General features: G+C 44.9%; 1 protein-coding gene across 50 annotated transcripts in view; it reads left to right on the top strand.

Moving 5' to 3' along the window:
* The window catches only part of PROM1 (prominin 1), a 132,058-nt gene that overhangs the window by 76,621 nt on the left and 32,173 nt on the right, over window positions 1-23,264 (top strand). For 37 of the 50 annotated variants that reach the window (XM_084971576.1, XM_084971561.1, XM_084971581.1 and 34 more), the window contains 5 exons: window positions 5,569-5,689; window positions 8,400-8,463; window positions 9,345-9,434; window positions 18,102-18,319; window positions 20,482-20,556. In XM_084971576.1, the coding sequence (XP_084827702.1) occupies window positions 5,569-5,689; window positions 8,400-8,463; window positions 9,345-9,434; window positions 18,102-18,319; window positions 20,482-20,556 (568 nt within the window). Of the gene's footprint in view, window positions 1-1,232; window positions 1,382-5,568; window positions 5,690-8,399; window positions 8,464-9,344; window positions 9,435-18,101; window positions 18,320-20,481; window positions 20,557-23,264 lie in introns of those variants that run through there. The other 13 variants (XM_084971593.1, XM_084971592.1, XM_084971595.1 and 10 more) reach the window with 2 other exon arrangements.

Below are 23,264 nucleotides of genomic sequence, written 5' to 3'. Positions count from 1 at the left end.
TGGGTTTCTATTTTTATTTTCATTTTGCTTTTTATGGCTACACCTGTGGCATATGGAAGTTCCCAGGCTAGGGGTCAAATCGGAGCTACAGCTGCTGGCCTATGCCACAGCCACAGCAACGCCGGATCCTTAACCCACTGAGTGAGGCCAGTGATCAAACCCACAATCTCATGGTTACTAGTCGGGTTTGTTTCCGCTGTGCCACAACGGCAACTCCAGAAAATTATTTTATAAAATACATCTATGATTCTATAACCTCTTATGCATTCAATTAGGATATTTTTCCCACCCAAGTAAAACATTAATTAATATCACAATTTAAATTTTCACTCTAATTAAACCAAAGTTGATCAATTATTTGAGGCTGTGTCAAATTTAAAACTAATTTATTTTACATAATTCATTGAATTTATGTATGAATTATAAGTTGGTCTAAATAAGAGTAATATTTGAGATAGTTTTATTTTTTGTTTTGTTTACTTTAAATTCAGACTAGAACTTTAAGCTTCTTTCTCTTTTTTTTTTAACTTAAAATAGCTGCTTTGTTGTCTTCCTTTTGAAACATCTGTTGGTTTGCAAGCATCTTCAACATCATGGTTTGAATAATACTTATGCATTGTTTGCAAGTAATCAAAACTAGCCAAGAAGATTAACGACCAGGGGAAAGCAAAGATCTCCTTATTATGTGAGAAGAAAGTACATCCACAAAATCAGAAGATCAGATAAATAAGAGGGGAAAGAATGTCAATAAAATCAGAAGCAGAAAGACAGAAAAAGAAGTGTTAGCCTCTGCTTATGTTGCCCAGTAGTATCGTATTGGATACTGCTGGTAAATAATCTTTGTATACAATTTTTTAAAAACCCCTTCAAAAGCCCAGAGCAGTCCATTTGCCTTCTAGCAGGCTCAGTTCCATTTTATGGCTCTATACAAAGTGTTACAATTAACCATGACGTCGGTTTTTTAAATTAGACTTGAGTACTCTGATTTTCCTTGCATTCACCCATCTTTAAAGAAATGAAGTCTTTTCTTTTTCATTGAGAGAGGCGTAGATTTTAAGGAGAAAGATGCCCTAGGATCTATGGAATATATGTGGCCGTGTTCTCTCTCTGAGCTTTTCCAAAGGCAGCTGTGGAATGTTCCAGTTCCACAGATGCCGACGGATGTTTACGTAAGTCTGTTTGACCATCAGCAGACGATCACATTTCCACGTCTCGCTGTGGACTGTTCCAGCAGATGAGTCTTACTCCAGAAAAAGCCAGCTTTCCTCTCCTGTCTTTACTTTGTGCTTGTCATCCCTGCATTTTTCGGAATTTCAAAAAGGTTAAGAGGAACAACAAAGAGCAACAGCTGTGCCTTTATTTCTCCAGGAGAGAAGTGTTTGTAAGTTTCCCAGTAAGATAAGTCAGTTCGTGCCAATTCCTGTGATGAAAATTGAATCCCAGTCACTTTTAGGAAGATGGCTATTTTTTCACAGTTCTAGGATACGATGTCCATTCCCTGCTTGGAGGCCACAAGCTTCTAGAAAAGAAATTGAGCCTGCATGCTTGAAAATCATGAGACTTTCCTAATGAGAGGGCTGCTTCTTTCAAGTATAAATTGAAATGGAACAATTGCTTTTAAAACGGAGGAGATCATTTAACAGACTGAAAGTTCTTATTTGGCTCTTATTGTCTAATTTCACCATCAGTAGAAATTGGTAGAAAAAATTGTTATAAATGTAAAAGGTTAGCCATGCCTTTAAAAACTTTAATTAATTTGAAGTATGAGAGTAAATTGATCTGTCCATGTAAAACATGGAAAAATGTAGTGCTAATATGTCTTAAAAATAAACTCCCACCTTGTGCTAAAAATGTCAAGAGATTTTGTAGTACTGCATAAAAGTACATGTTTTTGACAGCTTAAAGGCTTTTATATCAAATATGGGAGAACTGTAGTCATTTGGCTATCCTTTGATTGAAATTTTATTCCCTTTTTGTGTGAGGTGAATTTCCCTTATTAGCCTCATATCGTAATAGTTAACTGGTGGTTGTTTAAAAAAATGAATTTATGTGGTTTTTGTTGTTGTTGTTGTTGTTTTTGGCTCTTTAGGGCCACACCCGAGGCATATGGAGGTTCCCAGGCTAGGGGTCCAATTGGAGTTGTAGCCGCCGGCCTACACACAGCCACAGCAATGTGGCCTCCAAGCCCTGTCTGCGGCCTATACCACGGCTCATGACAACGCTGGATCCTTAACCCACTGATCGAGGCCAGGGAGTGAACCTGCATCCTCATGGATGCTAGTTGGGTTCATTAACTGCTGAGCCTTGATGGGAATGCCTGTGATTTATTTGTTTCTTTATTTTGCTTAAAAGAACACTGAATAATATGGAGTGTCTAAATCAGTAGCAACAAAAGTCATAGCTTTGAAATCCTCTGTGTTTAAATAGGAGTTTTAAATTTGAGATTGCAAATGGAGGCCATCAGGTGGTTTGTGCAGTATTTAAAGTGCTTTCTTCTATTTGTTGCTAATATTTAAAAACGGGGAAGAAGTTATATGAAAAGTTTTACATACAAATCCAGATTGCCAGATTTTTATGAATCACTGGAAGATCTGGAAATACCAGCCTTCCATCACGGTAGCACTTGCTGGAGCCACAGAGCACCTGCCCCACCCCCATCTTTTATCCCACGAGCCCACACCAGACCCTTTGCTCTTCATGCTTTCTGCCTGCCCCGTAGGCATCTGAATTTGCCATCTTTAATTTAAATATATAATTACAATGAGCTATGGGTCTGAAAAATCAGCTTTGAAAATTTCTGAATTCCATCCCAGAATTGCATTTAGTACACGCTTTTTAAAAAACCATCAAGGCTTTCATTTGAGTTGGGCCCATAACTGAGTAGCAGAAATGTGTCTTTTTAAACACATGGCACTGAAATTCAGCATTGTATTGCAATGCCATGTTTACTGATGGATGATCTTTGAGAAAAGGCGTTTATTCCATAAGGAACAAAGACTGTTTCTGACTTGGACACTCCTAACATATGGCTAGTCTGCTAGATGGACCAAATGATACCAAGCCCAGCCCTTAAATCCACGAGCACACTCCGTGGACATGAGTCCCTCCACTACCCAGGGTCAACAAAGAAGCAACTATTGATAGGACAAAATGGACCTGGAGCATGGCACATGACACATAATTTGGATATGATAAGGGGAGAGAGCAAGGAACCCCCAGTGTGGTGTGGAATCCAATGGTGGACTGGTATATTCAGCTGGTGATCCCAACTTGTCATGGGAGAGAAGGTGTGAACTCGGGGTGGTCAATAAATAAAGCTCCAGATACGTTACTGTGACTCACCTTTTTTTCCTTCTGTTGACACTTGCTCCAGCGTTATTCTTTGGGATCCTTTGGCCTTATTTTGCATGAGTACATCATTTAAAAATTACTATTGCTGTCATGTCAGCCTCATAAATACCATTGTGGACTTGAGATCCACAAAAGCGGATTCTAAGGTGGTCCTTCCAAAAGTCAGAGAATATTGTTAATTTCACTTTTTTTAAAGCTTATCATCAGCATCAACCCAAACTGGAAAACTGTAGAGACCTCGTGGACCCCTGGTCCCCCTCTCCTTTGCAGCTTGAGAAGCCCTGATCATCTTGTTTTCAAGTTTTGTGATACCAGCCGACGCTCATAGAGAGAAAGGGGCCTTCTCAAGCTCACGCTGTGCGAGATAGGGGGTGTGAGACTAGACTGCACACCTCCTGCACCTGCTCTGGTGCACATTCCACGGCAGCTGGTTCACCACGAGAAAGCTCTTCAACCTTGTGCTGTGGACTTTGGGGGTTAGTTTGGAAAACCTAGTGCACCCATAGTAGTACTGCTGTGGGAAAAAAATGTTTTAAGTGAGACCAGCAAGGCTCTTTGGAATGATTCATGATGGAAATGGGTTGAGAGACTCCCCATTGACCCAAGACTGAGAGCTTTCCTGGGAACATGGAACTTTGGGGGCAAAAATGGACACTTGGCCATCCTACCTGTAAATATATGAATGCAGGCTGCCTACGATATTGCTTTTGGTAAAGAAGCAGAAGTATTCGTATTCTGCATAAGAATTTTTTCCCCCAAAGTTTGCCAATTATTTGCAAAGCTTTTTTTTCTAGAAACATATTCACACCTTCCATTGGATGGTTACAAACTAACAGTTTATTGCAAACCATGTGACTAACAGTTTATTGCAAACCATGTGACCTCTAGGGGTGTGTTCTGAGTTTATGTAGTTGCTTGCTGCCATCTAGTGGTTAAATCCAACAGGGCCTTGGCAATTAGCAATTTTTACATTTTTTATTATTTAGTTATTTATTTTTTAGGGCCCCACTTGCAGCATATGGAAGTTCCCAGGCTAGGGGTCGAATCAGAGCTGCAGCTGCTGGCCTATACCACAGCCGCAGCAATGCCAGATCCAAGCCACATCTGTGATCTGTGCCACAGCTTGGGGCAGTGCTGGATCCTTAACCTATGGAGCAGGGCTAGGGATCGAACCGGCATCCTTGTGGATACTAATCCAGTTCTTAACCCGTTGAGCCGCAACAGGAACTCAGCGATTAGCAATTTTCAATGTAACATTTTAATGTTTTAAGGCTTTGACACAAAACAAACCAGTTAGTCAAATTAATTTAGTCAAGGGATTGTTAGTAACTGGTCAACCTTAAGGGCCCTTAAAATGATTAAATGTAGACTGGCTCAAAAAAAGTGTTTTGTTTTTTTTTTTTTTTAATTTTCATGTAGAGTAGCTTTTCATGCAGTGTTTTTTTAAACTCTCTGTGGAAGTATGTTTAGTGGAGAAAATTGTTCGCATCATGAGAACGTATGTATGAATTTCCATGAAGTGAATACACTATGTCGCTACCCACCCCTCCTCCACGTATAAGCACTGACTCAGAGCGCCATCATTTTGCTTGGTTTTGTACTTCATATAAAATGGGATGACATAGCCTGTAGTCTATGGATGGTAGCTTCTCATGTCCCATTTCGGTGCTAAAGTAAGCCATGTTCTTTTCAACCCGGACAATGCAATCGCTAATGAAAACCCTTAGATTAACCCCAAACCTTAGAAAGCCCAAACTCTTCTTGTCACTTTAGTATTTTTCCTTAGAGTCTCCTTGAGGGGAGCGGAGGTACGCAAGCATGTGTGCGCATCCACGCCTCTGCACCGAGAGGAGGCTGTGAGCCTGAATTGAGCATCTGTACAGAAGTGGGGCTGTATTCCACACCCTGCCTTTTGACCTTTGTAACTTCTGTTTCTCCTACAACTTATGTGAACATTGTTCATTTGTAAGACTCATGTTTAACCGAACTGTGTGTCCCGAACGGATGTGTGTCTTTCTGAGTGGACTGAGTCCTGTGGCCCACGTTGGGTGGTGGGTGGGTGGATTGGGGGATGGGGGCAGGAAGGCTGCAGGGGGCTGGGGAGGAGGGGCCTCTGCACAGAAGAGCTTCTCCTCCGGGCTGGGGGGCTGCTCTGCTCCCGGCCACAGGGCCGTGGCTTCCACGGTAAATGATTTCCCTTCTTTGCTCTTCCTGCAGCATCGGTATCATCTATGGTTTTGTGGCAAATCAACACATGAGGACTCACATCGGGAAGACTTGGAAATTGTCAGAAAGTAATTTCAAGGATTTGAGGACGTTCCTGAATACAACTCCGGAGGTAAGGACCAGTCTGTGTATCCCATGATGCTTTGTGTCTGGGGCCTTTCACATGTCCTGTGTGTGTTTGGTTGGAATCTCATTTGGACCGTCTAGAAACCCAGTAATCAGTGTAGACAAGTGTTATCTTTTAACTTCACAGATGAAGGCATAAAGGCCTGGCAAGTAATTTTCAAAAGAGTATGAAGCATAATTTCAAGATCGGTGTTTTTATTGCATTTCAGTTTATTACACTTTATTTTATTAAAGTATAACGTAAACCTGTAGCTCTTCTTACAAAAGTGCTTCACCCTTTTAAGGGTCTTGTATTTTTTTAGAAAGAAAAATTGTGGTACCACCGTCCATTCTTTTTTGGCGCTGTCATTAACTCCCCCATGTTTGCTTGCGGTTACTCTGGTCATGAAACCTTTTGGTTTTATAAACATTTATTTGCTCATTCTGTATAGGTGTGTAAAATTCCTTGGGAAGCGCACACACACACACACACCAAACTTGTCCTTGGGAAAAGGGGAGAGGGCGTCCTGCAGGCACTTTTTTCTATATCATAGAAGCACATTGATAGCTTGCTTATTCAGAACATTTTTATAAACCTTTCAGCAGAAACCAGCTCAAACAGATGATGCTGAATTCCAGGTGGCAACATTCAGAGAGAAGAAGGATGCCATCCTATTAAATCACTAATAAGAGCCTGCAAGAACCCACGGCCTCCTCACGCAAGGATGTGTTCTTCCAAGTTTAGTATGGTCTAAAAAAATGCCAACACATTAAATATAGTATTAGTTTTAAACTATGTGGTTGGCAAAGAGTGCAGGAATTTTTTATTTTTAATTATTGTTATTTTTTCTTTTTACAGCTACACCTGCAGCATATGGAAGTTCCTGGTCTAGAGGTGGAATCAGAGCTGCAGCTGCTGGCCTCTGCCACAACCACAGCAACCCCAGATCCAAGCTGTGTCTGCAGCCTACACTGCAGCTTTTGACAATGCTGGATCCTTAATCCATTGAGCGAGGCCAGGGTTCAACCCTCGTCCTCCTGGATGCGAGTCGGGTTGTTACCCTGCCGAGCCACAACAGGAACTCCAAGTGTAGGAATTTTTTAATATTGAGATTATAGAAGCTAATTTTATTCATAGTTTTCTTGCCCATGGAGAAAGGGAAATGCTTCATTTCCCCAATTTGTAAGTGAACATTCCTAATATTTTTTTACCCATCACTCTAAGGAGGCCAAAATAAAATACTTTTCTTAAAAAGCTGGTGAAGTTAAACACTTCACAACCATGGCTGTGAACTTGGGGACTGCTTTCATAATCTTGGCAAGAGAGTAAAGTGTTATGACTGGGGGAATTCATTTGGTTGAAAATAGATGAAAGAGCGCTAACAAACCTATAAAAAAATTGGGCAGAGAATGTCAGTAGTTGATTTACAGAGGAGATATAACTGGCCTTGAAATCATGAGATATTTAACCTTATTCTAGTAATTAGAGAAATACAAAAATTAAATAATGATGTACTTTTTCACTGAGAAGACTGGAAATAGGTATTTTATTTAAAAATGATAACAGCCAGTGTGGCAGAGGTGAGGAAATAGGTCCACTAGGACACAGTAGGAGGCAGGATAAGTGGCCCCAGCAGAGGCCAATAATAGCTTCTAAATAAAATGATCCTAGGATGGTAGATTTCACATGGCCTTGAATTCTTTGTAGTTCCTCCCTTCAGGAGGTGGATCTGTTTTCAACTCCCTCAAATCTGGGCTGCATCTGTAACCTGCTTTGATGAAAGAATGCAGCAGACATGACCTTGTGCTAGGTTTGACCTTAGGCTTCCGGAGACCTGACAGTGTCCCCTCTGGTCCTCTTGCTGGAGGGACCACTATGTGAAAACACCCAGGCCGGCCACTTGGGAGGAGAGACCATGAAGAGAGTGGGGTCCATCTGTCTCCAGCCAGGTGATGCCCACGGCCAGTCTGCAATGAGAAATAATAAATCATACTTCTTTTTTTTTTTTTTTTTTTTTTTGTCTTTTTGTTGTTGTTATTGTTGCTATTTCTTGGGCCGCTCCCGCGGCATATGGAGGTTCCCAGGCTAGGGGTCCAATCGGAGCTGTAGCCACCAGCCTACGCCAGAGCCACAGCAACGCGGGATCCGAGCCGCGTCTGCAACCTACACCACAGCTCACGGCAACGCCGGATCGTGAACCCACTGAGCAAGGGCAGGGATCGAACCCGCAACCTCATGGTTCCTAGTCGGATTCGTTAACCACTGCGCCACGACGGGAACTCCTTTTTTTTTTTTTTAATCTTTTCTAGGGCCGCACCATGGCATATGGAGGTTCCCAGGGTAGAGGTCTAATCGGAGCTGTAGCCGCTGCCCTATGCCAAAGACACAGCAACTTGGGATCCGAGCCATGTCTGCAACTACACCACAGCTCACGGCAACGCCGGATCCTTAACCCACTGAGTGAGGCCAGGGATTGAACCCACAACCTCATGGACCCTAGTTGGGTTCATAACCCACTGAGCCACAAGGACAACTCAAGCCTTGGTGTGTTGTTAACAAGTCTGGGAGTCAGAAAATAGAAATATCTCTAAGAACTTGCTCTCTTTTAAAAATGCTATGATTCAGGACAGTTTTTGGATGTTAAATCTCTCTCTTTCTCTCTCTCTCTCTTTCTCTCTCTTTTTTTTTTTTTTTTTTTTTTTTTTTTTTTGTTTAGCAAATCGACTATATAGCAGAGCAGTATACCACCACTAAGGAACGGGTGTTCTCGGACCTGGACAGTGAGTAAAATTTAAAGTTGCCTGGAATTTGTTTGTTCATTTTGGCTGGAAGATAGCATGGCCACCTGTCACAAAACACGGACTAAGAAATGACGTATGCCGTTTCTGCAGGTTGGGTGTGAACATAGGAAGAAAGCAAAACAGTATTTCCCCAGCGTTATTACAGTGTGCTGTTTGTTACTCAGTGGTTAAACCCTAGCATTTACTGAAAGGATGCTCTGGCTGTCCTTTCCTCACAGGTGCCTCCTCCTCATGCCCCACGTGAGAGAGGAAATGGGTCTCTGTCAGGTCCGACTGGAAACGGGGCCTCCAGAGAGACCTTGGCTTCTGGGATAGAGGGGTGGGTGGTGCACGTCCCCGGGGGCCCATGGGGAGCTCACACACAGCCCAGCTCCGTGGTTAGCAACCAGGCGCTGTTTTGCCCTCAAGACAACATCTGGCAACATCTGGAGGCATTTTCGGTGTCCCAATCGGGTCTGGCCCATTGGTATAGGCCAGGGATGCGGCTGAAATATCCTGCAAAGCACAGAACAGTCCCCACAGCAAAGAGTGACCTGGTCCCGAATCTCGAGAGAACCAGGGTTCAGAACCCCTAGTCCAGCTGGGCAGATCAGGGATGCACAAGGCTACGGATCAAGACGAGGAAGCCTTCCCAGGACAGAGACCCCGGCTCTGCCAGGGGCAGCTGGAGGGGGCGTGGCCGCGTGCCAGGGGGACTCCCTGCGCGAGTCCGCGCCTGCGCGGGGCCTCCAGGGGACAGTGGCATGTCCCGGCCGGAGGGACTAAACCAGGCAAGGAAACCCTGCCTCGGGGAGAGACGGCGAGGGAAGAGGAAAAGGAGAGAACCCACCCTCTCAGCCCTTACGCTTCTTTGAATGTAGATATTAAAGTGTTGCTGGGAAGCAGAATTTATCAACAGCTCAAACCTAAGTTGATCCCTATGCTGGATGACGCCATGGCCATTGGTGAAGGTAAGCACTGCCGAGGGTGACCAAGGCTCAGCCGCCGGGCTCCCTTGCCCTTTCCTCGTTCTCCCTGAGAATTAGCTGGTGTGAGGCCTTAGTGCCCCCCCCTTCCTCCCCTCCCCTCCCCTCCCCTCCCTCCTTCCTCTCCCTCCTTCCTCTCCCCCCTTCCTCTCCCCCCCTTCCTTCTCCCCCACTCGATACTTCTCTTCCCCCCCTTTCTTCCATGTCTGACCCTGGCCCATCTTTCAGTCTCTTCTGCCAACACCCCACTTTCCACTCCAGCCACGGATCTCAGTGTTCACTCTGATGGAAACCCTGCAATGTGTCGTCCTGAACGGCATGCACTTCCTCTGCCTGAAAGGCCTCAGAACCTTCTTCATCTAATGTATAGATTACCTCTATCCAGAAAAATTGGGTTCCTGGGAGTTCCCATCATGGCCCAGTAGTTCACAAACCTGAGTAGAATCCATGAGGATGCAGGTTGGATCCCTGGCCCTGCTCAGTGGGTTAAGGATCTGGCATTGCTGTGAGCTGTGGTGTAGGTCACAGATGTGGCTCAGATCCCGCGTTGCCGTGGCTCTGGCGTAGGCTGGTGGCTACAGCTCCGATTAGACCCCTAGCCTGAGAACCTCCATATGTCGCCCTAGAAAGACAAAGAATACAATAAAATAATAAAATAAAACAAAACAGCAAGGCCTGTCTTAAGAATGAGCCTTACCCCTATGGTTGAATCTTTGCCAGTCACAGCAGAGGCTCAGTGGTATCTGAATAAAGAAAGATAGATGGAGGGAAAAAAAAAAAACAATAAAAAAAAAGGTTTTCTTGTTTTTAATCCTTACAGGGATATTATTAGTGTATACCAGTTGCCCAAGCCTGCAACGAATACATTTGAACTCAGGTGAAATAAATCTTCAGCTTGTGCTTAATTTTGCTTCTGTCCATTAACCGTATTTCTCAGGGAAGGAGATGGGCTGGGGAGGGGTCCTTCCTTCCTTCCTTGCCCACCCTGTGAGGAACTGAGGCCTCTGCCAGTCACGTCGGTGACCGAGGAGGCTGATCCTCCAGCCCCAGTCAGTCCTCTGATGGACGCAGCCGCAGCTGACAGCGTGACTGCAGCCTAAACTGCAGGAAAGACCCTGAGCCCAACCACTGCGCTGAGCCAATCCCACATGTATGACCCTCAGTAACTGTGTGAGATCATAAACCTTTGCAGTTGTTTGTTTGTTTTCTGTCTATTTAGGGCCGCGCTTGCGGCATATGGAAACTCCCAGGCTAGGGTGGAATCAGAGCTGCAGCCACTGGTCTCACCAGTCATAGCAACGCCAGATCTGAGCTGCATCTGCCACCCACACTGCAGCTCACAGCAACACTGGATCCTTAACCCACTGAACGAGGCCAGGTTCGTGGATTATCATGGGTTCGTTACCATTGAGCCACAGCAGGAACACCAACCTTCACAGTTTTAAGATGCTGACTTTGGGAGTAATCCATCCAGCAGCAATAGATAACTAATTCAGTGGACATCCCACAGTGACAGCTGTTTTCCTAAACTGTCTCCAGGCTCCAGCACAGGGAAAAGTAGGAGAATGAAAAGCTTCTGATTCCCTAGTCAATATACGCCATGCTCTGTGTGACTCCTTATCAGATTGTGATACTCCTTGATTTTAAGGCAGCATATATTGTATAGACCTTTGGATTAATCAGCATCTTCTTTGGGGAAAAGAGGAACGTATCACATTAAATACAATATTGATTAACATACATCCTCGTCTCACTAAAGTTAAAGCATAAGAAAGAAGGTAAAAAGAGCTGTTGAATCGGGGATCTGGTCGTCTTTAAAACCTGAAAGCTTTAAAACTATAGAGTTGAAAAATAATGAGTGAAAGAATAAGTTCACAGGGATGATAACACAGTGGGCTAATCGGGGCATCGTTTTAGATAATGAGCTCAGTGTCCAGGGAGTGTAACCTCTTCTTCCTGTTAATTAGTACATTTTCTTACAACTGAGCATTGCATGTCTTTCCTCCAATAACCACATTTACGACCCAGAATGAACTCTTTGTGATCATGGCCAAGAGATGGCCCCAAACCCATGTGTCACTGTCCTTTATTGAGAATTAAATGGCATTAGTCAGACAATGAGCCAAGGAAAGACTTGGCAGGGTCTCCATAAGGAGGGTAGTTAAGCGCTGCTTAAAGATTAAAGAGTGGACCTTTCTCTCTTAAAAAGATGTTTGAAACAGTGAAAACCACTCTCCTTGATTTCAGCCCCTTTTTACACCAAAGCCAGGATGTCCCTCATCTGGGAGGTGGGGGGCCCCTCTACTCACAGGAAGGTGGGCTTCCCCCAAATCCTCCTTCCAGTTTTGCATCTGTGCTGAAACACAACAAAAAAGGATTTTGGAGGGCAGGTTCCAAGGCTTGCTTTGAGCCTCATCTCTGGGGAGGGGGGCATTGCCAAGGACTCTTGTTCCGTGGGTGTTGACAGTTTTTTTCACCTGGGAGCAGTTGTCATAGGTTGGCACCCGAGGAGTCCCTGATCCCGCAAGCCTTCTTCCCAAATGATCACCCAACCAACGGTGCCAAAAAATCACTTTTCATCTTTGGCACTGCCTCCCACCTCACAATCCCTCTGTAGGTGAGAAGACCCTGCCTGATGTGTGTGTGGGATTTTGTGGTTGGTAAAACATCTTTTAAAGTCTATACCGTGTGAGCATCATAATGCCCCTGAGGAGGTCCCTGGGAGCTGTGAGGAGCCCCATGGTGCAGATAAAAGTCACGTGACAGGCCCAGAGCTTGGAATCTACACTCTTTGGTGAAATCGGATGCTTTTCTTCTCTAGTGCTTACTGATGGACTCTTACTTCTCTGCTTTAGAACAAACCCGAAAGAGATTAGAAACACCTCGTCTTGTGTAACTAGGCAGTGACCTTTGCTGACACAGGGTTCCAAGGAGCAGGGAGGGACCCACTTTGGAGAGCTTCCTCCTGCCCTAGGGGCACTCCTCCAGGCGGCTGCATGGGTGTGCTTCATGGCACCGGCAGGCTGCGAGGAGCTCATTAGGGAGAACAAATTTCACCCCAAAGTTGGCAGGTCTTTCTTGCTTGGTCATTTGAAAATCCAGTCTACATAAACTAAGTCCCCTTTAAATGAAACAACAACAACAACAACAACAACAACCCAAAAGGTGCTGCTCCTTGACCAGGCATGTAGGAATTTGGGCTTAAACATCAAGTGGTTACGGGGGTGGGGTGGGGGGGTCTGTCTCTCACCAAGACAGTGCTCATGATAGACTCATCTCTGTGAAGCGCAGACAGCTATTATCTGTTCTGCCCAAGGAGGACCGCCTGCCCCTGGTACAGCAGAGATTTAAATCAGGGCCTCCTAACCCTTTTGGTTCTGTGGACTGGCCAATTCTGTGGACATTTCCCCAGAATGTTTGTCAATGCGTAACATGAAAGATACAAGATCATAAAAGAGACCAATTGGGATGAAATATCAAAACACTTAAAAAGTGAACTTTCAGAGTTCCTGTCATGGCTCAGCAGAAACAAATCCGACTAGTATCCATGAGGATGCAGGTTCGATCCCTGGCCTCACTCAGTGGGTTAAGGATCTGGCATTGCCGTGAGCTGCAGTGTAGGTCGCAGACGTGGCTTGGGTCTGGTGTGGCTGTGTTTGTGGCGTAGGCTAGGAGCAAGAGCTCTGATTAGACCCCTCGCCTGAGAACCTCCAAATGCCTCAGGTGCAGACTTAAAAAGACAAAAAAATTAAATAAATAAAAATAAGTGAATTTACAATAGAATAATATGGGCTTGTTCATTAAGCCCATTAATAGTTTCTAGGAGAGGGTCTGATAACGGCCATAATTTCAAAGTAATGATGAACAGACACAACACTGCCAGGTATCGGCCAACACTGAACATTACATGAAAATACTTCTGGAATTCCCATGGTGGCGCAGCGGAAACGAATCTGACTACGAACCATGAGGTCGTGGATTCGATCCCTGGCCTCGATCAGTGGGTTAAGGATCCAGTGTTGCCGTGAGCTCTGGGGTAGGTCGAAGACGAGGCTCAGATCTGGCATTGCTGAGGCCGGCAGCTGTAGCTCTGATTAGACCCCTAGCCTGGGAACCTCCATGTGCCGTGGGTGTGACCCTTTAAAAAAAGCAAAAAAAAAAAAAAAAATTTCTGATTTCTTTAGTGACGTTCAGCAGCACCAACAGAGATCCACTGTCCACCTTCACAAGAGAATCAAAGGCTAAAGTGTAAGGAGAGCCTAGTGGAACTATAGATGTGAGTTTGGTTTAGTTTGACTTTTTTCTTCCAAGCGCACACATCCCTTTGAATTCCTTCCACAGACCCCAGGTTAAGAACCCCTGATGTCACCTCACATAGTTCATGTTTATCCAGGTAACCTGATTACGTCAGAAACAAGGAGCTCTGGCTTGTCATTAAAGTTGAATGAATAATCTTTTTTTTTTTTTTGCTTTTTAGGGCCGTACCCGTGGCATATGGAACTTCCCAGGCTAGGGGTTGAATTGGAGCTACGGCTGTCAGCCTACACCACAGCCACCGCAACGTAGGATCTGAGCCACATCTGCGACCTACACCACAACTCCCGGCAACACGGGATCCCCAACCCACTAAGCAAGGCCAGGGATGGAACCCACATCCTCATGGATACTAGTCGGATTCGTTCCTGCTGCACCACAACAGGAACTCCCTGAATGAAGAACCTTAGTGACTACTTTGTCACTTGCTATTTGAGCATTTCTGTTGCAGGAATGACAGTGACGCCCGGACTTCTTCCACAGAGACCTTTTCCTTCCATAGCTACCCCTCCCCACCTCGCCCGATCCTGTGTCTCAGCAGGAAATATTTCTCAACTGGCAGGAACAGAACTATGAAAAGAGGGCGGGCCTGGTGGCTCCTTACTCCTTCATCTCGAGAGTTCATCACTCGTGCCAGTGGCCACAGAAAATGCCTTCCCTCCCCACTGCCCTCAGCATCCCTCTTGCCAATGGTCCCTTAGGTCCCCTCATTGCAGCTTCCAGTGTTTGCACTTGACCAATGGATTAAAAATCCTTTGGGCTGACTCTGTAAACTTTTATAGTCAAATCTCTCCAGTCATCTCTTTCATCTTCTTATAAATAAAATTTATAAATAAAATTTAAGAATAGTAAGAGAGTAAAACATTTTTGAGGAACCTGATTCATACAGAAAGTCCCTATCTCTGTCTGACTTTCAGCTAAGTAGATTATTCGCTCATGCAACTGAAACTAGCTTCAGGTGAGGCTTGATCCAGTGCTGAGATTCTTTCCATCCAGCTGTTCTCTACCATGTCTGCATCATCCTAATGCAGATGTGCCTTGCAGTTGAAAGAGGGCTGACTCTAGTCACACTGGCCCTCCTGTTCAACCAGTTTCCCTCCAGTTGTGTCGTCCAAGGTCCCATGACCAGCTCTGAACCAGTGCTACGTAGGGGGAATGGGTTGGCTGGGGGGCAGTCAAGGCCCACTCCTTCAGCTGCAGGTGGGACTCTGCTACAGCGTGAAAGAGGTGACATGGCTCCTGAGATGTCAGCCCAGCAACATCCATCAAAGCAAGTTTGTAGAAATGATGGGCCATGAAGTACAATTTAGAAAGCTGTGGAGTGTTGAGGGTCTGCCACGTGCCACTGCCACGTACCAGGCACTTTTCTTGTATATATCAGTCAGTGCTCACAGGAACTCTGGGGGTGGGGATGGTTAACCTCCATTGTTACCAAGTTAAGACAGCGAGGCTCAGAGGTCATGAAACTTGTCCCAGATGCGGTAGCTGGGAAGTGGTGGAGTTGGGATTCAGAGCCTGGTCTGGCTCTAAAGCTGATGCTGCCTGGAGCATAGTGGATGGTATTTGGGTACATGCAGGTGTGCTAAGATGTAGGCTGCTTCTGTGTCGTCCACGGCAACACAGCACAGTGTAACTTTGAAAGAGGAGGTAGGAATCTGGAGTTTAAGAGCTGATGTGACCACAGGGTGATGGGAGGCACCTCTGCACCCCAGATCCCTCATGCGTCAGTGCATTTGGAATATCAGTCTGCCAAGATCGCTTCCTGCTCCAAAATGATGCAGAGGTAAATGCTGCCCCAAGGTATCTGAACCAGGCAATGTGGTTGACCTGTACCGTTTCTCCCCCCACGTTTTGCCCAGTTTTTAATGTTTGCATTCCAATTCTATCTGGATGGAAGTCAATTAAAACAGATTTTATTATTCTTTTTAGTACATCCTGTATTATTGAAGTTTTATACATATATTTTAAAGCCCAGCCTGAATGAGTTAAACGTTTAGCCTCTGGTGTTCCAGGCATCTTAAAATATACTTAATAAACTGCTTTGGCCCAATTTTTGCTAAAAATTCTCTGCAGCCTTATGTGTCTAGTGGCCTTTGGAGAAAGGAGAAACATGCAAATGGATTTGTGCAAAGTATATTTGAGCTGCAGGCCAGGGCCTCTAAGGGAAATGTGCTATGAGCTGGTAAAATGTAAATTAGCTAAAAACTGAGACTCTCAAATATCTTTCCACTGACTTCAGATTCGTAATAGATGTGATGTTGGTGGGCTAGGAATGACTCCCAGAGTTATAACCCCGTAGACTTTTTATAAAATGTGTCGACGCCTTTGGGAAACACATGTGTTTGTTAATTCTGAATCCTTCTTGGGACCCGACAGGATAGTACGCACAGCCCTGAAGTTCTGCACATGGTACCTAATCGGACCCATGTTTTCTGGGCCATCAATTCATTTTATCATCCATCATTTTTTATTGTTGTTGTTTATTTCTTGCCTTTTTTTTTTTCATTGCTCAATGAATTTATCACACCTGGAGTTGTGCAATGATCATCACAATGCAATATTTCTTGCCTTAGTATAACTTAGCTTGAAGTCCAAGTGGAAGGGGCTATGAGAGATTAAACCACAGAACATTAAACTGTGAGGTGTGATATGAGTTATATTCGGGGAGGCTCTTTTGTGTTCCGTTACGTGGTTCTGGATGCAGCTGTATTCTTTGCTTCTCATTTCCCTATGGTTGATATTTATCGAGCCTCTAGCATGAGCTGGGTACTAGCTCCACGCTTTGCTGATAATCCTAGGAGGTGAGTGGAAAAGAGGAGAATCTGAGGCCCAGAGAGACTCTTTAATAAAGTCTTCATGATTACTGTAGTCTCAACTATTGGTACGATATGACCGGACCAAAATTCAAGAGAAGAGATTATTTGAAGAGGACTCTACGATTTTTCTTTTCAGATAAGGTGATAGAATCTGGAAAGAAGGGTTAGATAGTCCAATCCTGGAAACCTCCTGGGGCTCAGAGTAAGTCCTCAAAGCTAAGTTGGTGTGCCATCTTGGATGATATGGGTAGTGCCATCTGTAGGAGCAAACCTGCTAAGGCACAGTCTAGAATCACAGACTCTCCTAGCAACCAGGAGACGACCCAGTCACTTCCTAATTTACAGATGAGCAAAGCGAGGTCCCAAGAGATGAGTTTGCCACAGGTGCTCTAACGGAGTAGAAGAACTGAGGTGAGACCTCACACTACTGTTGGCCATGAAAGTGTGTTTGTGTGTGTGTGTGTGTGTGTGTGTGTGTGTGTGTGTGTGTGTGGTTTTAGCCCTGAGTTTTATTCGGTTGCAGGGAAGATTAGGGAAACCAGGCTTGAAGGGCTTTCACATTTTTCCTAGCAACACCCAGTTGTAGCCTGATGTCCTGCCATCTGTTTTATGAGCCCAGAAGACTTATTTGCTTAGAAGAAAAGCAATGCCCTCTAATTTCAATTTCACATCTTTTACTGCTGTGATTTTTTAAAGAATTTTATTGTATTTATGTACTGCTCTGATTTTAAGTCACTGTAGAAAAGAGCTGTCATTTGCCACCTCCCTAGTCATGAATGTGGGTTTCTATATCCCAGAGAAGTCAGGGGAGCAGACAATTATGAGGGTTTTCCTAGTCGAAGAATGTTATACACAGTCCTAGGCCGTGGGGCTTCCACAGTAAAACACGTGGACTCACTGCCATTGAGGAATTTCCATCTGGTCATTCTGATCCCCACATTCTGTGGTGGTGTCACCATTTGCAGATGGAGAAATTGCCGAAAGAATGTTCGGGAACCGGCATCCAGTTACCCAGCAGGTAGCAAAGCTGAGATCTGTACCTAGACTTGCCTGCATCCCAACTTGTGATCTTAACTGTTGCCGTGTCTAATTCCAGCTCTTGGAATATTCAGGGCTGAAATCTGCTGGGTGATCAGTTTGTGTGTGAGTTGAAACTGCTTGGGATTGAAGATGCTGAGCTGACCTCTTTAAGGCCGGGCAAGGCTAGGGCCAGCCACCCCTCTTCCCGTGGCTGCTGCTCCCTCAAGCTCCAGCCACATTCCTGGGTTCATACTTGCCCCTGCTTACTCGAAAGAACCCCCGGCTGGGGAAGCTGAGCTGATTGAAGTAGCTGCAGAGGTGGAGGAGGCCAGCAGCACCCCTGTGGTCCCCTCTCAGACTGGCCCTGGCAGCTGGTTGCCTTTCACGGTCAAGTGCAAGTTCATCTCCAGTCCCTTTAGGGCACTGTTGTAGATGAGAAGGGGTTTTTCCATCTGCCAGCCTAGTGGGAGCCTCTGTTCTGAAGCGGGCTGTGTTCCTACAGAATTGAAAACGCTCAGAGAATCCCTGGTCCAAGCGAACCTTAACTTAATGGACACGAAACAGTCACTGACACAACTTGGCCACAACCTGAGTGACGTGAGAAGGGGCTTGGAGCAAACCCTCTCTGACTCCACGTGCCATGCGGATCCAGTGCAAACCACCTGTAATGACATCAGGAGCAGTCTAGGCCTTGTGAACGTCAGCATCAATCCTGATCAGGTGACGAGCGTGACCTGGCGCCAGGGCAGGATCACTGGGACAGCTTGGGGAGGGCTAAGCATGGGCTCACCCATCAGGTATCCGGGGGCTGGGACCCTCCGTCCGCCTTCAGAGGTGGGATACCCTGTCTCCCCACTGGGATGGCTGTGGCGGGGGTGGGGGGCAGGAAGAACCGGAGACCCTTCTCGAGGCTTCTCTGCCGTTGATTGGATGAAACATATCAGAATGAATTCAGCCTTTTTTTTTTCAGATTTTTTTCTTTTTTTAATTTTAATTTTATTTTGACAGTTTCAGTGTACCTTTTATGAACCGTTGGCCATACTTCCTCTGCTGCACAATGGATACTTGTAGTTTATTTTATGCGTAATGGTTTGTACCACGTAATCCACAGCCCTGATGTTGCCCGTCCCCCTTCCCTTTCCACCTCCACTAGTTTGTTCTCTGCATGTGATGAATTGAGCTTTGAAAGGGAAAAAGGAAGCAGCATGCGTTTTCGTAGACCTTTAAAAATTAAAATATACTTAAAGTGATGGGCCTAGTGTCTTCACACATATGCCTAAATATAATATAATTTTCCCTATTCCCAATAAGATTAGAAGAAATAAAAGAATTTGGAGCAACTTGAATATGTAACGTTCTGGGGCGTAGATAAAATAATCACATCTACTCACGATTTTTAATGTATCAGTACAGACACGTCCATATCATACTTTATATAAAACAGTGTTTTAATGTAGCTTGATGCGCTTGAGTAAAATTAACCCAAAGCACATTCAGCGTCTGTGTTGGCTCTGCTACAATCACTTTTGTTGTCATTCAGCATCTTTTCAGAGCCTAGGACCTACACTTGCATTTAAATCGTTTTAAATCATGTGCTTTTGGGGCCACCTTTTCATTTCGATGTGCTGTTAAACCACGAAGATAATTTGCAAGTTCTGTACAAGGAACCCCCATCTGCAGCTCTCGCCCAGATCCACCAGTTGTCAACATTTTGCTCCATTTGCTTAATCGTATTATTTCATCCACTTATCTATGTGTCTGTCCTCTCCTATTCATCCCACCATGTATGTGCTACAACCCTAGGCATCTTCTCAGTCATTTGGGGGTAAGTTGCAGGCATTATGCCCCTTTAACCTTAAAGGGTTTTTCCTAACTTTGCATAACCGTCGTGATGACCAAAATTGCGACATATAGCGTTGACCCAGCCCCACCATCTAATCCACAGTTTGTATTCAAATTTGGCCGATGTTTCTAAAAAATTCTGTTTAAAAAAAATTTTTTTTTCCTAAGGTCCAATCTAGAGTACACAACGTCTTTAGTTGTCCCGTGTCTTTAACTTCTTGAATCTGGAACCGCTTCCCAATCTTTTTTTCTTTGGTAAGATTAACATTTTTGAAGACTGCCATTGGTTTTCTAGAATGACTTTCAATTTGGGCTTGTCTGACAGTCCCTCCTGATTCGATTTGAGTTTCACGTATTTGTCAGAGATGTCACAAAGGTGACATTGTGTCCTTCTCAGTATATCGTTTCAGGAGGCCCATGATAATTGTCCCAGTATTGATAAGAGATGGGACACTTTTTTTTTTGGCTGCCCCGCTGCTCATGGAGTTGTCTGAGCCTCAGCTGCGACCTATACCAGCCAGATCCTTGAACCCACTGTGCTGGGATGGGGGATTGAACCTTGGTCCTGGCTCTGCAGAGATGCCTCCGATCCTGTTGTGCCACAGCGGGAACTCTGAGATAGGACACTTTAAATCCATCTATAACACTGTAAATGAGAAATTTATTCCAGACCACTCACCCGTATAACCACTGACTTATTACTTTTAAACATGTTTTTTAAAAGGTTTCGTGCCGCTGTGGTCCATAATATTCAGTTCCTGAAACTGTAAGGTCACGCATACTCAATCTGTGTAAAATTTCTTTCCCTCGTTTTGTAGCTGACTGTAACAGGAGACATTGAAACATCTAAAGATTAGTGCGTGGGAAGTCTATTCTGAGCTACATGTGTTTTCCTCAATACTTTATTGTTCAAAAGAAACTGAGATCCTATCCTATCACATAGAGACTCTGGGACTTGGATGTAAGATGTCTCCTTTTGTTATGACAGGTAATTTGGAGGGTAGCCACCTTGCCTTATATTTTCTTTTATAAAATTTCAGCTCCCATCTTTGGAAGAGCATATTAATAATCTTACTGCTGTTCTTCGAACAAATTTGACCGCCCTGGCCCACCAGGTATGTTTTTTTTTTTGAAAAAAAAAATACAGTAGCTTATTTTAGGTTATTTTATTTTAGTAGTATCATTTCTTTTAGGGCCGCACCTGCAACGTGTTGGAAGTTCGCAGGCTAGGGGTCCAATCGGAGCTGCAGCTGGAGGCCTACCCCACAGCCGCGGGCCTACACCACAGCCACAGCAATGCAGGATACTGCCCACATCTGCGACCTACACCACAGCTCACGGCAACGCTGAATACTTAACCCACTGAGTGAGGTCAGGGATCAAATCTGCATCCTCATGGATACTAGTCGGGTTCATTACCACTGAACCACAACGGAACCTCCCTAGATTATTTTAAAGAATAGACTAATACGTGAGAAAATAGGTAACAGTAAAAAAGCTGCAAAACTCTGGAGAGGGGTTGCTAAGAAGGATGAAAGGTATTATCCTCCAGGTAATTTTGTTCATACCTATTGCAGAATATTTTTATTTATTTATTTCTTATTATTATTGTCTTTTTGCCTTTTCTAGGGCTGCACCTGCGGCATATGGAGGTTCCCAGGCTAGGGGTCTAATTGGCGCTGTAGCCACCGGCCTATACCACAGCCACAGCAACGCGGGATCCGAGCCACATCTGCGACCTACACCACAATTCACGGCAACGCCGGATCCTTAACCCACAGAGTGAGGCCAGGGATCGAACCCACAACCTCATGGTTCCTAGTCGGATTCGTTCACCACTGAGCCACGACAGGAACTCCGGAAGAATGTTTTTATTATGCATCTATTATATGCAAAGCACCAAGCTAGGATCGTAAGAGATGAAAAGAGAAACATAATCTCACCCTCCGGGGGCTCAGAGTTTGCTGGGTCTGGTGTTGACCCCCCACTGATTCTGATAATAGAGGCTCTCCCACTCTGCTCGAGACTCAGCCGCAGTGATCTTGTTTCTTGCCTCTTCTGTGCAAGTGCCCATTCTGTGTGCTCTGCCCGACACCCCCTTCTTTCTCCTTCTCCTTTGCCTGGCTTCTTGGGCTCCTAGGGACTAGCTACGTTACGTTTTATGTATCACTTTCTTAATGATGCCTTTCCTGGGTGTCCCTTTAAATACATTCTTACAACACTGCAAATATTCTCTTTTAAGTTCCCCTTAACTGTGACAATTGCTTTCATGTCTTGGTTGTCCTTCTTAGACTGTAAACCCTAAACAACAGCAGCAAAAGGCAGGGAGCACATTGATCTAGAATACTGTAATTTCTCCAGTAACCGCAGAGGGAAAGAATTGTTTTATTCTTGACTCCGTCTTTGAGCATGGGTGCTAGAAAGTCATCAAGTAGCTATTAAACACTCACCGGCATATACTGACAAAGTCATTGTCCCCTAAAACAAGTCATGAGAGAGTCTTGGTCTTTGCACTCTCATGTCACCTGCTTGGTGACCTGAAGGAATGGAAGCAGGCCCCTTCTAGCCGTGAAACCTCTTATGATGGGGGTACCCTCCGCACGTCCAAACACAGGTAAAGTAGGAGGGGTGAGTTGCACTCAAACCAGCACAAGCTCTGGCGAGGAAACAGAAGTCACAGGAGTTCCTTTTATGGCACCGATGTCAAACTTGCAGGCACCGGTGATCCAAAGATAGAAAAAGCCTGTGCCTTAGATTGGACTGCAATAAACAGTCGTAGACTAGGTGGTGTATAAACATCAGACATGTGCTCCTCACACTTCTGGTGGCCAGAAGTCCAAGATCAGGTTGCTAGCATAGCTGGGGACCCCTTCCTGGTTACAGGTGACCTTTTTCTCATTGTATCACGTGGGAGAGAGCTCTTGGAGGTCCCTTTTCAAAGGACTCTAATCCCATTCATGCAGGCCCCACTCTCATGACTTCACAGCCTCCCAAAGGCCCCACCTCCCAATAACGTCGCTTAGGGGGCTAGGATTTCAACACATGCATTTTAAGGGGACAGCTTCAAGTCCATCAGAGGCTGTCATCATTATATGGTCCCCCCCGTACACCAGCAGATGGTTAAGAGACACAAATTAAACCCCTCCCAGAAGAAAGGCAGGCTGTTTAGTTGAGTTGCTTGGAAATAATGACATTTTCCTGTCCTGGATTTAGCCCCAAAGCGATCTAGCGTGGTGTGGTGGTTCAGGTGTTCATTTTAGCCCCACTACAATTTGTATTCTTTGTAAGTTGTGGATTAGGCCATCATTATTTTCTATGAGACTAGATCTCTAATTTTATTGTGTAATTGCAGTGGAAAGTGAGATTCTATTTTTAGAAATTCACTTTATATCTGCACATAGGGCATTGTACAGATCAGAGTTTCTTAGCCGCAGCACAGTTTGGGCTGGGTAATTCTTTGTTGTAGGCGCTGCCCTATGCACTGTTGGAGCTTTATTTGCATCCTGGCCTGTGCCCACACAATACCAATAGCACCCCACAATTGTGATAACCGAAATGTCTCCAGACATTGCCAGATGTCTCCTTGGGGGCAAAATTGCCCCCAGTTGAGAAACACTGGTATAGATCCAGGTAAACTTTTAACATGAATTAAACGTTAAATATTAGGGAGTTCCTGTTGTGGCTCAGCGATTAATGAACCCCGCTAGTATCCACGAGGACATGGTTTGATCCCTGGCCTTGCTCAGTGGATTAAGGATCTCGAGTTGCTGTGACTGTGGTGTAGGCTGGCAGCTACAGCTCCAATTCGACCCCTAGCCTGGGA

This window comes from Sus scrofa, chromosome 8 (assembly GCF_054392235.1).
Source record: "Sus scrofa isolate SSC_HxYL_T2T_F1_AM1 chromosome 8, Sscrofa_HxYL_maternal_Yorkshire_Landrace_v2.0, whole genome shotgun sequence".
NCBI classification, from domain to species: domain Eukaryota; kingdom Metazoa; phylum Chordata; class Mammalia; order Artiodactyla; family Suidae; genus Sus; species Sus scrofa.
This window is presented reverse-complemented; position numbering and strand designations above follow the sequence as displayed.